Source organism: Oryza brachyantha, chromosome 3 (genome assembly GCF_000231095.2).
Source record: "Oryza brachyantha chromosome 3, ObraRS2, whole genome shotgun sequence".
Classification (NCBI taxonomy): Eukaryota; Viridiplantae; Streptophyta; class Magnoliopsida; order Poales; family Poaceae; genus Oryza; species Oryza brachyantha.
This window is the reverse complement of record NC_023165.2, coordinates 29,740,473-29,754,066: the sequence shown is the minus strand read 5'-3', so window position 1 is coordinate 29,754,066 and position 13,594 is coordinate 29,740,473. Positions and strand designations below refer to the sequence as shown.

Below are 13,594 nucleotides of genomic sequence, written 5' to 3'. Positions count from 1 at the left end.
GGTGATTGTTTAGTTTTTCTTAAAAAAAGAGCCAAATAAAAAATAATTTATAAATAAATTTTTATATTTGTATTATTAGCGATCTAAAAGAAAAGATTGAAGCTCAAAATTAACTTTAAATTTAGAATTAAAGTTTTAGATTTTAACTTTATAAACATAAAAGTGAGTGAGTCGGAGTGCAAAACCATCGGCTGGCTGTACGTACGTTATCATTGTCACGTGACGAAACAAAAAGCCATTGAGCTGATTGGTGATTGTGATTGCAACTTGGGAGACGAACATCCATTGAGCCTGAGCATGCATCACTTGTTTGCTTCTAAGAAGCATCCAATCGAACACGTGCACACTGCACCCTTTTTCTTTAATTAGTGGACTAGTACCAGTAGTATAATTGCGAGGTATATTCCCATACTACTACTAGTACCCAGTAGTACACAGTAGTAGCATACGGATTGATCTGTTCGTAGCTTTGCTGTAGCAGTAGTAGTATGAAAATATAAAGGATTTTGGCTATATAAACGCAGAGTGAATAGCTAAAATATTTTATACTCAGTATTAGTATGGCCGAAGGACATCGGCAGTTTACAGACAAATGGGACAATCAATTGTACGCACTACAGAGTGTACATTGATTCCTCCTCATTAACACATCATTGCTGTGGCCTGTGGGTGTGTGAGAGAGAGAGATTTGAGATTTGGGTATCTGATCCTCATACTCACCAGCAATGCAAATTCCTTGATCCTAAAAACAATTAACTAGTAAAATAGTAACTTTGAACATCCATCCAGATTCATTTCCTTTTTATTATTTCGGGCGGAGGGGAGGGAGTATGAGTATGCAACAACACCTGCCGCGCTGCTTTCTTGGAACCGTCCTACTCTAAATCCTCCGGAAAACAGTTTTTTTTTTAATTTTATTTTGGGTTCTTCTCCCCTACTCTGGACTCCGTAGAATTTTTTGCTGATTTATATCAGTAATAATAAAAGTGCACACCTGACTGACTACAGTATATATGCCGTGATGTACTAGTATGACACACACTTCCTGGAAAGTCTCAGTGTCGCCAGCAATTTCGTGGCAGGATCACAGACATGCATGCTTAATTTGCTTGGTGCTGTTTCCAAAATGAAGGTTCCCATTTCGCATTTCCATGCTTTCTTGCTTCACAGTCACAATGTCATCTATTATTTTCGTAAGCCACCAGTATATGTTACTCATGTCCAGTTTTTCTCTTTTTTTATATATATTTGGCGCTGTTGATTTTTTTTTAACTTGCATTTCACCACGGATACTAAATACTTACTTCATCAACATGGAAATTGTATGTATGGACTAACTTAAAAGGTACAATGAAATCATATAATTGTTGATAATTCTATATATTGTAATAGAAAATTACGGTTGAAGTTGTCTTTTGGAGGCCATATTCTTATCCAAAACAATAATTATTATGAAACCGTAGGGATTAGTACACATTCAGAAACATCTATACTACTTTAAAAGTCACAAGCCGTGGTGATGATGGTAAGTTTGCCACCAAACACTGCTGATTTATTTGTGTTTTTTTTATTTTAAATAGGATACACCCCCATGATATATTGTTAATGAGTACCATTTCATTTTCGCGTGAAAAGGCATTTTCTAAGCCTGGCAATGTCTTTTTCTTTTTAAAATGATGAATATTGTTTCAATCAAGTAGAAGCAAGTATATTTTCCTTAACCAAGTTGACTCAAATTATTTTTGTCTATTTTATATAATTCATTGCAATCCATGGGTATTTGGGTAGTACTTACAAGCAAAACTACTAAAGGCTAGACCGAATGCCGCACCAGATATTCAGTCAGGCCATCTTTTAGGAACTGATTGCTCTCCTCCCTCACTGACACTTGATTGCTTCAATCCCCTCAGTGCCACTGCAACAAGCTACTGACGACATGTTAGTTTGCGCAACAAGTGAACAGAGACACTATTATGCATCAACACCGAAACCACAATTCCTTTTTTTTCTTTTTTTTTGGGGGGGGGGGTGGGGGGGGGGGGGGTATGTGACTTCACCCTAAAATATAATGACTCGTTCGGGAGACAACTCGACGCAATGTTTCTTAGCTATTACCGTTCATTTAGCCATCCAAAGCTAGTCAGGTTACATTTTTTTCCAAAACAGAATTGTTTTCCATCATTCAACCTATGTGCGTAACGTCTAGAGATTATCCACCCAAGTGCCAATTAACAATACGTGAAGCTGGAAAAAGAATGAGAGCCTATATGATCTGGAATTATGGATGGACTTGTTTTGCCGTACCACGAAAATTGACTATTCCATAAAGGGATTGAAATATTGAGCACTCACCCTACTGGGAGCTCCATTTTGTAGTCTGGGACTTCTCCGAGGCTCAGCACTCTGGTTTTGCATGATGTAGGAGTGGTTTTCCCAGTGAAATCTCTGTTGAGTTTCTTCAGTTGAAGTACTAGTAGGAGCAACATTATTATGATTCTTGCGTGAATACTGAGTGGCAGCAGCTCGAGCTCCGGCTATCGCTGCAGTGAGACTGGGAGATTTCTCTAGAGCCGGCTTTGCGTAGTCAGATTGAAAAGATCCTGGGAGTGGGAAGTTGACAGGAAATGGACCTTGAACAGGTATGAGACCCCTGACTGCTCCCTCATAGATCTGTGACATGACAACAAGAAGCTCAACAGATCACTAGGAGGACAAGTGAGAAAGCTGGTGCATCTCAAATACTACTACACTAGTTATGTTAGGCAGAAGAGAAGAGAGAACACACCCTTCTTTCTAAATTGTAAACTCCCTGGTAACCACGCATCTCAAATGGAACCACCAACTTCTGCAGGCAGGAGAAAAGGGAACACATTTAAGCAACAAATGAGAGGAAGTGCGGCAGCGATGATGAGAATTACTACTAAGTTGGGGTGACCTGTGGGTTTTCACAAAGCCAGCAGAAGTCAGTCAATGCTTCGAGCCTGACCTGCGCGCATGAGCAGTGGAGTTAAACGGGAGAACAAGCATACTGATACTGATACGAGTGAAGTACATACAGATTGGGGCACATGTTCCCAGGAGGCGAGCTCTTGACAGCTGACACACCCTACCACCTCAACGCATCCTGTGCAGTAGTGGAGTAGCAGTTGCAATGATATGAGATATCCTAGTAGTGCTAGATTTGTGGCAAAATTGCAATCTGCAGGCAGTTGTACTAGTAGTATGTATGAGGCGATCGTATACCTAGCAGACGAGATACAGGGTAGTGCTGAGGGAAGGTGATGTCGGTGATTCCGTCGACGGCGTAAATCTCCCTGTAGAAATCCTCCATGGCCTTGATGGTTTCGGGGTCGGGGACCTTGGACGCAGCGTGGATCCAAAGCCGCCCTTTCAGTTCCATCCAAAGGTGAAGCCAAGGAAGAGGAAGAGAAAGAACATGGGACCGGGGGGAATGGATGCCTACCGGTGACCGGCGATGGCCATGAGCGGCCCTCGATGCGCTTGATGCCGTGGACCAGCAGCGACGCCCAGGGCTGGTGCATCGTCAGGCAAGGGTTCCGGAGCCTTTCGCCGCCGCCGCTGCTCATGCTGCCTTCCTTGGAATCGGGATCGGGATTGCGGCCGCCGTCGGCGTCGAGTCGAATCGAGATGGTCGTCAGGAAGAAGAAAGAAGAAAGGGTATGTGTTGTTGGGCCAACGCAGTAAATACATTTTTGTTGGGCCAACTTTCGGCCCAACTAATATAGAGCATCGACCTTCTTTCCATGCGCTCACCTACCTCTAGTCTAGTCCCAACAAACAAACATGCTCACTATTTTTATCTCTCGTTCTCGTTCCATGTTTATGTTGTTTTTAAAGTATCATATCTGTTGTTTTTAAATAGGACATAATAACTAACATTGTTGCCTTTTATATATATGGCATTGCATTGGTTATCTTATTCATAAATCTGCAATCAAAATATGAGCTATGCTTAAGTTACCTTTAATTTCAAAACAAGTCAAGTCACATCGAACAAAATAAATAAATGACACGCGCATACTCACTCCAGTTATCCAGCAGTTTTCCCTTTGTACAAGAGTACAAGACCGATTTCAAACTTCTATAGCTTTAACTTATGAACAACATTACAAACATGGGGACCGTGTGCATAGATTATTAATCTTGAAAAGTATTTCAATAAAAATCATAGTATATGTGATGATGGTCAGACATAATGCATAAAAGTCATCATCATCGTATATTTAAAATAGAAATCGTAACGAATAACAGGGTCCATTATTTTTATTTTTTTCCTGTGAAATGAAAAATGATAGATAATATGGCGCAAAACAAATAGCAACCATAATAATGATAATAATTAGAGCAGATGCTCGTATCATACCGGGAAAAAGGAAACGCAAGAAAGTAGAGATGGATGGTCAGATAGTGAGGAAGGAGGAGAATCACATAGGAAGTAGGTATTGAAAGTCATAGTCGTATGGGATGACATCGAGGAGGAGGTCTTGGATCCTGAGATGATGATGGTGGCCGCCCCCGCCGGGCCTGAGGCAATCAACCATGGATTTTCTGAGCGACCACGACGTGGGCAGCTGGTCGATGATCCACCGAACCAGCGATTCCATGTCCTTTGCGAAGTCGTGCATGTTGGAGTGTATCAGGCTTGGGATCATCAGCCTCCTCGTCGACGTCACCACCAGCGACGCCTGCAGATACTCCAGCTTCGCCTTCTCCAGATCCATCATCACACGATCCGCCTTGTATATCCGTAGCTGCAATGCAATGCAATCAATCAACTGAATCCAACAGCTAATTGATGGAGCAGCAAGCAGCTTACTGCTGGAGATGATCTGTTGCCACAGCAGAGCGCGAACAGAATGTTGGGCTCTGAGCTGTTGAGCCCGTAACGACCCCTCACTTGCTGCTCTTCCACATCCACCTCGCATTTCCATAGCTCCTGCATGAATTAATCAGTTAATGATTATTAGTTCAGTCAGGATCAATTAAGTCACATACTAGCTGCTGCTCACTTCTTTCACACTGGATGGCTGTCTCAGGATGAAATTCTCTATCACCAACGCGTTGAACTTTTGCCCTGAAACATTCAGCGTGGCCTTGTTCTTCAGTGCAAGCAGCTTTTCAGAGTTTGAGGGCAATCCGTTGTGCAGAATCCCCTGAAACAGCAAATCATATTGATTGGCAATGGCAAGAGAGTTGTCCTCATCAGCTATCCATTAATTAAGGGCAATGTGTCTCTGTTGCAGGTAAATTAAGATTACGTGCATGATGCAGGTGTTGTATATGTTGAGCCAGAAGGCAAGCTTCTGCTGGTGAGTCAGAAACCTCAAATCCACATGCTGCAAGGCCTCCAGCATCCCCCTGCCCAACGGAGAAACGGAATCTGATTTGGCTGCATTGTTCATATATCCAGTGGCATGGGTGTGTGCGAGCAGAGCAATGCAAGCAGGAAGAAAGGCAAACCTGAGCTTAGTGAGCAGGGGAGAGGTGGAGAATCCTCTGAGGTCAAAGGCAGAGGAAGTGAAGCTGACGAGGTTCTTGTAGGGGCCGATGTCTCTGACAATGGAGTCCTGGATGGCGAAGATGCCGTAGTGATCCTGCTGCCCCGACCGGCACTCCTGCCTGCTTATGAGGGCGCTGTCGATTCTGAAGCTTCCACCACCACCACCTCCTCCTTGATGCGGCTGCCTGGTGAGTGGTGAGGAGGAGGCAGAGGACCTGTTGTTACTGGTGGTGTTGTTATCCTGCTGCAGGTCGGCGACCCGCGACGACCTGAGCAGGCGGATGAAGATGCAGATGAGGCACTTGACGATCCTCTCCGACAGCTTGTTGGGCTGCTGCTGCACCATCTTCTTCTTATTATTATTGTCACTGTCACTGTTGCTACTGTGGGGATGGTTCCGAGGCTTGGGGCTGAGATGATGATGCTGATGGTCGAGGAGGAGGAAGTCGGCGTTGATGGCTTGGCTGATGAAGAACATGGACTTGATGTTGGCATCTTTTCCTTTTCCATTAGTACTGTCGATGCTTGGTGGCTGCAGCAATAATGCACTAGTCGTAGCAGTAGGATGATTGGGCGCCTGCTGCTTCTTCATGGTGATGATCTGAGCCTCGAGGCGCGCAATCTCTTCCTCCACCAGCACAAGCTCTGCCAGAAGCTCCTTGGCCTGCTAATATGCAACTACTCCTATATTAATAGGGGAGTAGATTATAGATAGATAGAAGAAGAAGAGAATAGTAGGTGCAGACCTTGGGCGGGATGAATGCGGGGATGTTGCGGAGGAGGGAGGGGGAGGGGGATGATCCGGTGATGGTGGTGTCAGGGTGCAGCAGTGCGCGCTCCAGGATGTCATGCACCGCCTGCTCGTTCCCTAACTGCTTCTTCAGCTCAGCCACCTGCACGTATCATACCATACCATATTTACAATCCAACTCAACAAAAAGAGAACACTGCTCTCTCTCTCTCTCTCTGCATCTGCAGATCGATCCAACAAAGTTTCTTTTTTTCTTTTTGAGTACCTCCTGCTCAAGATCCGCTCGCCTCTGCGCCTGCGCGGGCTTTGTTCTCTTGCTCTGCAATTCAAACATGCTCATCAATAATATGACTACTACTCTATTATTACTATTACTGAACGAACGAACGTACATATCGAGTTTAATTAATTACTAGTAGTAAATAAAAGAAAAATTAATAAATTCTATTTGGACTGATGCAAGCATGTAGTTTTAGTAATAAGCAAGCGGTATGAAACTGATGATACCTGAGGATGGGCGGGCGGCGGCGGAGTGCGGCGTCCCACGGCCACGGCTACAAACTCCATACCCGGCCCCTCACCTCCCTCTATCTGATCGATCGATAGCTGGAGCTGGAGTGAGTCATTAAAACCGGAGGGCGATCGACTGAGGCGAATTGAAGGACGACGGATGGACGGAGCAAGGAGGAAAACGATCGATATATCGACTATAGGTAGCAGTAGCAGAGAAGAAGATGGATGGTTGGGAGGACGCTGTCATGGATGGCTTGCTTGTACGTTGGCTTTTGGCAGTTGAGGTGCGGCAAGCTAAGCTAATACGATCAGCTGCTGGAACTGGAATGCTCGATCCTACTCCACTACATCACATCTGATCAGTATATAGTAGGAGTGCTCATGTGTTTATCTAGTGCCAGCAGCAATCGGTTGGTAGTGAGTGCCTCAATCGATTCCATTACATCCCATCTACATTTCCATTCCAATCTTTTTATATATACTTTCTTTCCTTCCAAAATGCCTGCCTATATAGCTAGCTTGCCTTGTAATCCACACGCACAACTGCATCCACCCTCTCCTCTCCTTGTTGAGTGCAACCTACTCAACAAACCTACCTTACCTGGCGTTTTTGCTTGCTTCCTTTTCTTTCTTTCTCCGGTTGATCTAATTATACTCTTCTATATGTAGTGCTGGTGGGTACGTACGTGCAACGGAGAGTAATTTGACTAACTATCTAGTACCCGTCGGTAGCACGTGCTTTACAATTATAAATTAATTTTTGAAATATCATATAGTGTTCACTATATAGACTTCTTGCTTTCAACAACAAACTTTACCACTAATACTTGGTTATGTTAATGTCTAGTTTTTTGCTGTATGCATATTAGTTATGTAGATGTCGGAAGTGGTCTTCGAGTGATTTGTATTACCTTGATGTAATCATCTGAGATCAATAAAAGTTTCCTTTATCTAAAAAAAGAAAAACAAATTATACAAATTATGCTTGAATTCCTTTCTGTTATGGGGATGATTCAACAAGTGAAATTGCCATGGATTGTGGGTAGGGTTAGAAATATAAGTTGTGTTTGTTTGCATTGTTACTGTACATATTATTCCTCGGTGGTTACACACTTTTCGAACGGTTAGACGTTGCGTTTTTTAACAAATTCTATATAAAAGTTTGGTTTGACCATATTTTTAAAGTAGATTTTTAACTTTGTAGTAATTAATTTTATTGTATATATTATTAAATAGCTTTTATCATCACAGGAACACAGCCATGTATGCAAGAAGAAATAATATTGCATCTATAATGTATGTAGATGGAGACTCGTGACAACGAAACCTGCAGGGTAGTTTTTTTAAAGAAAAAAAGTATATGTGGAAGGTAATGTTGTTAGAGTGACTTCAAGCCGATTAGAGATGAAAAATGTTTTAAATGGCAGTCGACCAGCCGTATATATAATTATTTTCATGTCATAGGTAGATAGCATAGTTTGAATCCAGCTATGTACAATAGGTTTCTTATCATCGAGTACCGAGATCTCAGCTACGGTATTCAAGTGACATAGTATCGTGTGGTGTATAGGGTAGTTGCAGAGATACAACTAAAAATTAAGAACCTGAGACACATATTTAGGGCATTCCCAACCCATAACATTAGATATAGTTTTCATAAACTCCATATCATTAAGAAACTAGTACTAGACACTACTCTTCTAATACAAACACCACTATTCCATACTTCAATTTAATACTACTTATCTCACATGATATCTTGAATGTTGTGTAGAAAACAGGTCTCATGTAAGACATGGTTTTATTCTCTTTCCTCATTTATTCACTTGTCACATCATTTTTTATCCTAGGTGGCAACTTAATTAATGTTATGGACACCATCCTAGTCATTAGGTTGAGAATGCCCTTATACTGGTCTAGGCTCCTAAAGTGTGTAATAGCCATAATCTAGTTTAGCCGGGTGGCAATTTTTTTCCCACCGTATCAATTTCATCATCACAAAGCATGGAGAAGAAACTCGGCATGGTTCTTGGTCAGCGACGACTAATTATTTTATAGCTCCTCCCATATTGTCCCAATAAGACTGGACATATGGCTTGTTTCGGTCTATCCTTCCATTGTTTTCCCCCTCTTATCCTTGAGAGAGTGAGCCACTTATCCTTGGGAGAGTGAGCCACTGGTGAGGGTATGACCAATGACTCACCCACAAGAGTATGGTATTACGCATCCACATAGTATATAATTGGTTTATATAAATAATTTTTTCGGGTCACTGTATCACCCACCAAATTTGAACTAGCGACTTCTTCCATGCGCCCTGGACCGAATGCAAAAGGAGGTCATTCGATCTCCCACTCGAGAGGTTGACACTTTGACAGTGGTACGGTACTCTGCCGAGCCATATACATGCACGTAGAATAAACTCATATCTAAAACGCTAACACTTATCATTAGTTATTTCATTGTATAGATAAAGTAGGCAATAGCATAGATGGTATTAAGATAACTGTAATGATAACATATAACATAACTTTTTCAATCATTCATATCATAATTTTGTTGTGCATATGTTTTTTCGTGCGTATTATGTAGGATGGTTATCTTATGGAATGGGTGAAATATGTATAACCTTTAAAGAAAGTAAGGATGTGTAGTGAATTTGGTACCGTCTCAACACCGAGTCCAAATTCTATCACATGTGACCACTATTTATTCACTCTCCAAATCAAATATATGTAAAACAGTAAAATAAAATGCCATGGAAAGAGTAGAGCTCTGAACTATCATCATCCATGCCACACATGCTAACGATAAATAAAGTCTTTTTCACGTGGGAGCAAAAAAATTCTAATTAGAAATAGATTTCAATTCCGTAAGAATGTATTAGCATTTTCTCTTTTTTTATTAAAAATGTATTAGCATTTTCGGCAGTGAGATTGGTACTAATAAAGGAGGAGGCAAGGAGCTGAGTACTAATGAAAAGGCCGCCCACAGAAGAAAAAAAAAATAAAAAGCATGGATAGTTGGGCCAAAACAACAACAGGTCCTGAAATAAACGGTTCCGCTTTGGGCCGGTGGAATTATAATACTACAGTGCTACTCCTATTTAACAATGAATTAATTAGATTAGTAGTAATTAATTGAAGGAGGCGTGGGCGAGCGGAGCGGTTCAAGGAAGAAAGCCCAAGCGGACGCGGCTTTCTTTCTTTCTTGTTCGGCCTCGTCTCTTCTCTTCTTCTCAGGAAACACATTTGGGGAAAAAGAAAATCTCAGGATTTGTCGCCGCCGCCGCCGCCGCCGCCGCCGCCTCGGTTGCTTCGTTTTAGAGTCGGTCGGGACAGATCAGACCGAAGAAGGGCGGGCATGGTTGTTGTGTATGAGCAGGATCCCGATGTTCTCCGATGGAACCTTCATCTGCTCCTCCCGCCTGCCGCGGCGCTACCCTACCACCAACATCAACACGACGCCGTCGCCAACGACGAGATGATCGCCCACGCACTCCAGGAGGAGCTCTCCAACGTTGCCTTCGCCGAGGCATCAGCCTCCTCCTCCTCCTCCTCCTCTTGTGTTCTTACGCAACGCTGGTCTCTTCCCTCTGGTACGCTTTATTTCCCTCTTTCGATTCTTTCCTCATCCCCCCCCCCCAACGATTTTTCTTTTCTTTTTCTACAGCTCCTCCTCTAAAGGATGATGGGAATTACGATTCAGCACCGTCGGCAGCGGAACCCTTTGCTTCATGTTCTAGCCCTGGAGATAATGCCCAGGATTGCGTAATCGAGTTTGTTGACGATTTCTCTGCCCTAGATGGCCAAGTTGGGAAAAGATTAAGCGACATGATTCCCATTCCTGTAACTACTGCTCCCCCCCAAGACTTTCTCATTCACCATGCACGCAGGTTTTAGATTGTGCCGGCCTTGTTAGGTTCAGCACCCGCTTTTTAAGTCAAAATCAATACACATTCGGTCATCTATGTTTCTTCTTTTTAATTATTGACATGGATTCATGTTGTGTTTATCTTATTTCATTATTCCCTATATTTCAGAGGGACCTTGGCTTAATGCTTCCTTATAGGGATACCAATCGCCTTTTATTATGGGTTAATTAGATCATGCCATTATAAATTTATCTGTTTTGAAAAATGTCATTACTATGGGACTAATTGGAAGAATGTCATTACAATTTCAGAACTATCTGAAATATACCATTGTGTACCCCTTTGGTGCATTTAGAAAATTTTAACCCTTTTTCATTGCAAACATATGGTTAACATAAATAATTTCATCAAAATATTAATCCATGATGATAATTATCACCTAATGGATGCCCTCGGCTGGTTGTTCTTCTTCATGCTAGTTGTGAGATCGCTGTCAATGTCCTACTTATACATTCAAACTTTTGCAAGCGTTGGTACATTTTTTACTTAGTTCTGTTGTCAGCCTAAAGTCTGCTTTGGTTGCAAAACTTCTCACCATCACAAAGGAACTTGTTGCCTTCCTAGACATTCTTTTATCTTTCATGTTATATCTCAAAGTAACTTATGTTCTGGATTTCATTACCCATTCCTTCTGTTATTGTAGCATGTTCCAAAAACAAATGGCGAAATTCCTTCTGTTGATGAAGCCTTCTCAGATCACCAAAGGCTCCTTGACAGGTAAATAGCCATGGAGTATATATTTTAACCGTATCGCTAACTCTACGACCAAGAATTGAACCTCATGTCAATTTTCTTGCATGTTCATGTGTTAGTAATGTGAGTGAGCGTAGGGGTTTCACTTATTGTTGGTTCTAAAAGTTGTCACACTGCGCGATTTGATTTCCTATTTAGGTTGGTGCTGTATGATCTGGCTGAGCTCAAGGTTAAAGGAGATGGCAATTGTCAGGTCTACTTAAAATATGTACCATTTCCCCTTTTCTCTATATTACTGCATCTTGTGCTTATCTATTTTATCATGTGTCTTTTACTCAGTTCCGAGCATTGTCCGATCAATTTTACCGCAGTACTGAACACCACAGATTTGTTCGGCAACAAATAGTGAGACGGGTTAGTGTTGGTGAAGTCGTCCTGTTTTCACTGTACTTCCTTATGCTCACATTTGCCTTTTGAACTGTTCCACAGCTTGAATCTTACCCGGAAATTTACGCGGGATATGTCCCTATGGACTATAGGGAATATCTCAATAAGATGATAAAGTAAGTATTTTCACTCCATTTTTTTAAAATACAATCTTTATTTCATAGTGTAACTTTATATAATTTCACTTTATTGCCACAAAATCAACCAGGAATGGGGAGTGGGGTGACCATGTTACATTGCAGGCTGCTGCAGACTCGGTAAACATCATCCTCATTTCCTGAGTTGTTAAATAATTACTTTGTTGTACATCTGCCAGTTTATGCAGTAATACAGAATAATAATTCTATTCTTGGAGATTCATTTATTGATGAATAATGGCAATAAATCATATATATCTGAATATTTAAATATCAACAAAAAAGGATGCTATTTTCTGCGGGTTTTTTTTGGTAACCTGCATGTCTTAACAGCTAATATATAGCAATGTCGTGCACTTCACAATATAGTATGCTACTTGATTCTTCTCTCTGTCCAACACTTCGACCCTATAATTGTCATCGGTGACACTGTAATTTCCTCCCTTTGGTTGCTTCTATCAGAAGCACAGTAACTATACATAATATCAGGCAGGCCTATGCATCTGTTGTAGTTCTCCTTTGAGATTTAGGATCATTTTGTGAATGATCACTTCATGGATTTCCTGGAATTATATGAATGATCTAGGAATGTCATGTCTACTCCTTACTATCAATATGAAACTCAAGTATCCGCATTGGTTTTTGCAGTATGGTGTGAAGATTTTCATCCTGACATCATTCAGAGATACCTGCTATATTGAAATTCTTCCTGTTGTTCAGAAATCAGAAAGAGGTAGCTTATCTTTTCTAATTTGGTGGCTATTGAATTGTATTGCTGGACTTAGCAACTACTTTTATTCTCCAGTCAAACATAGATGCCTATCGTTGTTTGATATCACCTGCCTTATCGTTGAGAACTTCTGCATGTCTAACTTCATTGTTCTTGGTTTGCATAGTGGATCATACCCTTTTTTTTTCAGTAGATGTGTATCTAATGTCTTTCTGTTTATTTTTCCCCTCCAAAAACCCAGTTATATGCTTGAGCTTTTGGGCTGAGGTGCATTACAACTCGATATATCCGGAAGGAGGTACAGTTTATCGTTTGGATGCTGTGTTCATGTAGTATCTGTTTGGCAAGTTGATACGGTAACTCACCTGTGTATGTTGTGGTGCAGAGTTACCAGCGCTGGAGAACAAAAAGAAAAAATGGTGGCATTTCTAGATCAGCAACTGGTGTGCAGCCATTCCATTTGATTTGCTGTTGGTCAGATCAATGGTTATTTTGTTGGGGCTGTGTAGGATTGTTGGTTCTGTACATAAACACATTTAGTTAGTAGGATAGGACCATAGGAGCAGATATAGTACTGACAGCATGCAGAAGGATGTATCATCATGAACTGTTGGATATTGATGTTATATATGACGGAATCGATTCTTTTCTTCCAACGTTGGAAAGCTTTACATCTGTGGGTTAGGGTGGATAGCGAACTCAGCTCGTCATCGCTCTAGCTTGTTAAGGTACGAGCTAGCTCGGCTTGTTAAGCCGGCCCGTTATCTTAACGAGTTAAAAACCTAACTCGGCTCGACTCGTTGGAAAGCTCCACTTGATTTGTTAGGCTCATGAGCCACACAACGATGGACAGGGATTTGAGATCCAT

The 13,594-nt window shown here is 41.6% G+C and overlaps 3 protein-coding genes across 5 annotated transcripts; 1 reads left to right on the top strand and 2 right to left on the bottom strand.

The window, feature by feature from the left end:
- Window positions 1-576: 576 nt before the first annotated feature.
- Window positions 577-4,133, bottom strand: LOC102699765 (activating signal cointegrator 1). 3 transcript variants are annotated; one of them, XM_006650870.3, is made up of 7 exons: window positions 3,464-4,133; window positions 3,244-3,387; window positions 3,057-3,124; window positions 2,936-2,986; window positions 2,786-2,845; window positions 2,353-2,670; window positions 577-1,915 (listed from the first exon to the last, which is right to left on the bottom strand). In XM_006650870.3, exons 1-7 carry the CDS (start codon window positions 3,585-3,587, stop codon window positions 1,907-1,909), a joined length of 774 nt encoding a protein of 257 aa, XP_006650933.1. In that variant the 5' UTR covers window positions 3,588-4,133; the 3' UTR covers window positions 577-1,906. The 3 variants fall into 3 exon arrangements, with proteins under 3 accessions (XP_006650933.1, XP_006650932.1, XP_015691021.1); XM_006650869.3 differs by having other exon boundaries at window positions 589-1,925; window positions 3,464-3,883; XM_015835535.2 differs by having other exon boundaries at window positions 1,841-1,928.
- Window positions 4,134-4,217: 84 nt separating this feature from the next.
- Window positions 4,218-7,220, bottom strand: LOC102717512. Its single transcript, XM_006651991.3, has 8 exons — window positions 6,780-7,220; window positions 6,538-6,591; window positions 6,268-6,414; window positions 5,482-6,185; window positions 5,280-5,379; window positions 5,031-5,174; window positions 4,838-4,957; window positions 4,218-4,772 (listed from the first exon to the last, which is right to left on the bottom strand). The coding sequence occupies exons 1-8, from the start codon at window positions 6,837-6,839 to the stop codon at window positions 4,446-4,448; spliced, it is 1,656 nt and encodes a 551-aa protein (XP_006652054.2). The 5' UTR covers window positions 6,840-7,220; the 3' UTR covers window positions 4,218-4,445.
- A 2,784-nt stretch (window positions 7,221-10,004) lies between these two features.
- Window positions 10,005-13,382, top strand: LOC102717235 (OVARIAN TUMOR DOMAIN-containing deubiquitinating enzyme 12-like). Its single transcript, XM_040522861.1, has 10 exons — window positions 10,005-10,383; window positions 10,458-10,633; window positions 11,363-11,436; window positions 11,611-11,665; window positions 11,752-11,826; window positions 11,902-11,975; window positions 12,068-12,116; window positions 12,645-12,729; window positions 12,968-13,024; window positions 13,112-13,382. The coding sequence occupies exons 1-10, from the start codon at window positions 10,149-10,151 to the stop codon at window positions 13,156-13,158; spliced, it is 927 nt and encodes a 308-aa protein (XP_040378795.1). The 5' UTR covers window positions 10,005-10,148; the 3' UTR covers window positions 13,159-13,382.
- Window positions 13,383-13,594: the final 212 nt, after the last annotated feature.

Excerpts from the sequence above, each read along its gene's own strand:
- LOC102699765 (XM_006650869.3), bottom strand. The coding sequence starts at position 3,587 with ATGAGCAGCGGCGGCGGCGAAAGGCTCCGGAACCCTTGCCTGACGATG. Across the intron at positions 3,388-3,463 it reads ATGGCCATCGCCGGTCACCG|GGCGGCTTTGGATCCACGCT; the intron begins GTAGGCATCCAT and ends TGGAACTGAAAG. Across the intron at positions 2,846-2,935 it reads GGCTTTGTGAAAACCCACAG|AAGTTGGTGGTTCCATTTGA; the intron begins GTCACCCCAACT and ends TCCTGCCTGCAG.
- LOC102717512 (XM_006651991.3), bottom strand. The coding sequence starts at position 6,839 with ATGGAGTTTGTAGCCGTGGCCGTGGGACGCCGCACTCCGCCGCCGCCC. Across the intron at positions 6,592-6,779 it reads CGCCGCCCGCCCATCCTCAG|AGCAAGAGAACAAAGCCCGC; the intron begins GTATCATCAGTT and ends TTTGAATTGCAG. Across the intron at positions 5,380-5,481 it reads CCCCTGCTCACTAAGCTCAG|GGGGATGCTGGAGGCCTTGC; the intron begins GTTTGCCTTTCT and ends TCCGTTGGGCAG.
- LOC102717235 (XM_040522861.1), top strand. The coding sequence starts at position 10,149 with ATGGTTGTTGTGTATGAGCAGGATCCCGATGTTCTCCGATGGAACCTT. Across the intron at positions 12,730-12,967 it reads TGTTCAGAAATCAGAAAGAG|TTATATGCTTGAGCTTTTGG; the intron begins GTAGCTTATCTT and ends CCAAAAACCCAG. Across the intron at positions 13,025-13,111 it reads CTCGATATATCCGGAAGGAG|AGTTACCAGCGCTGGAGAAC; the intron begins GTACAGTTTATC and ends GTTGTGGTGCAG.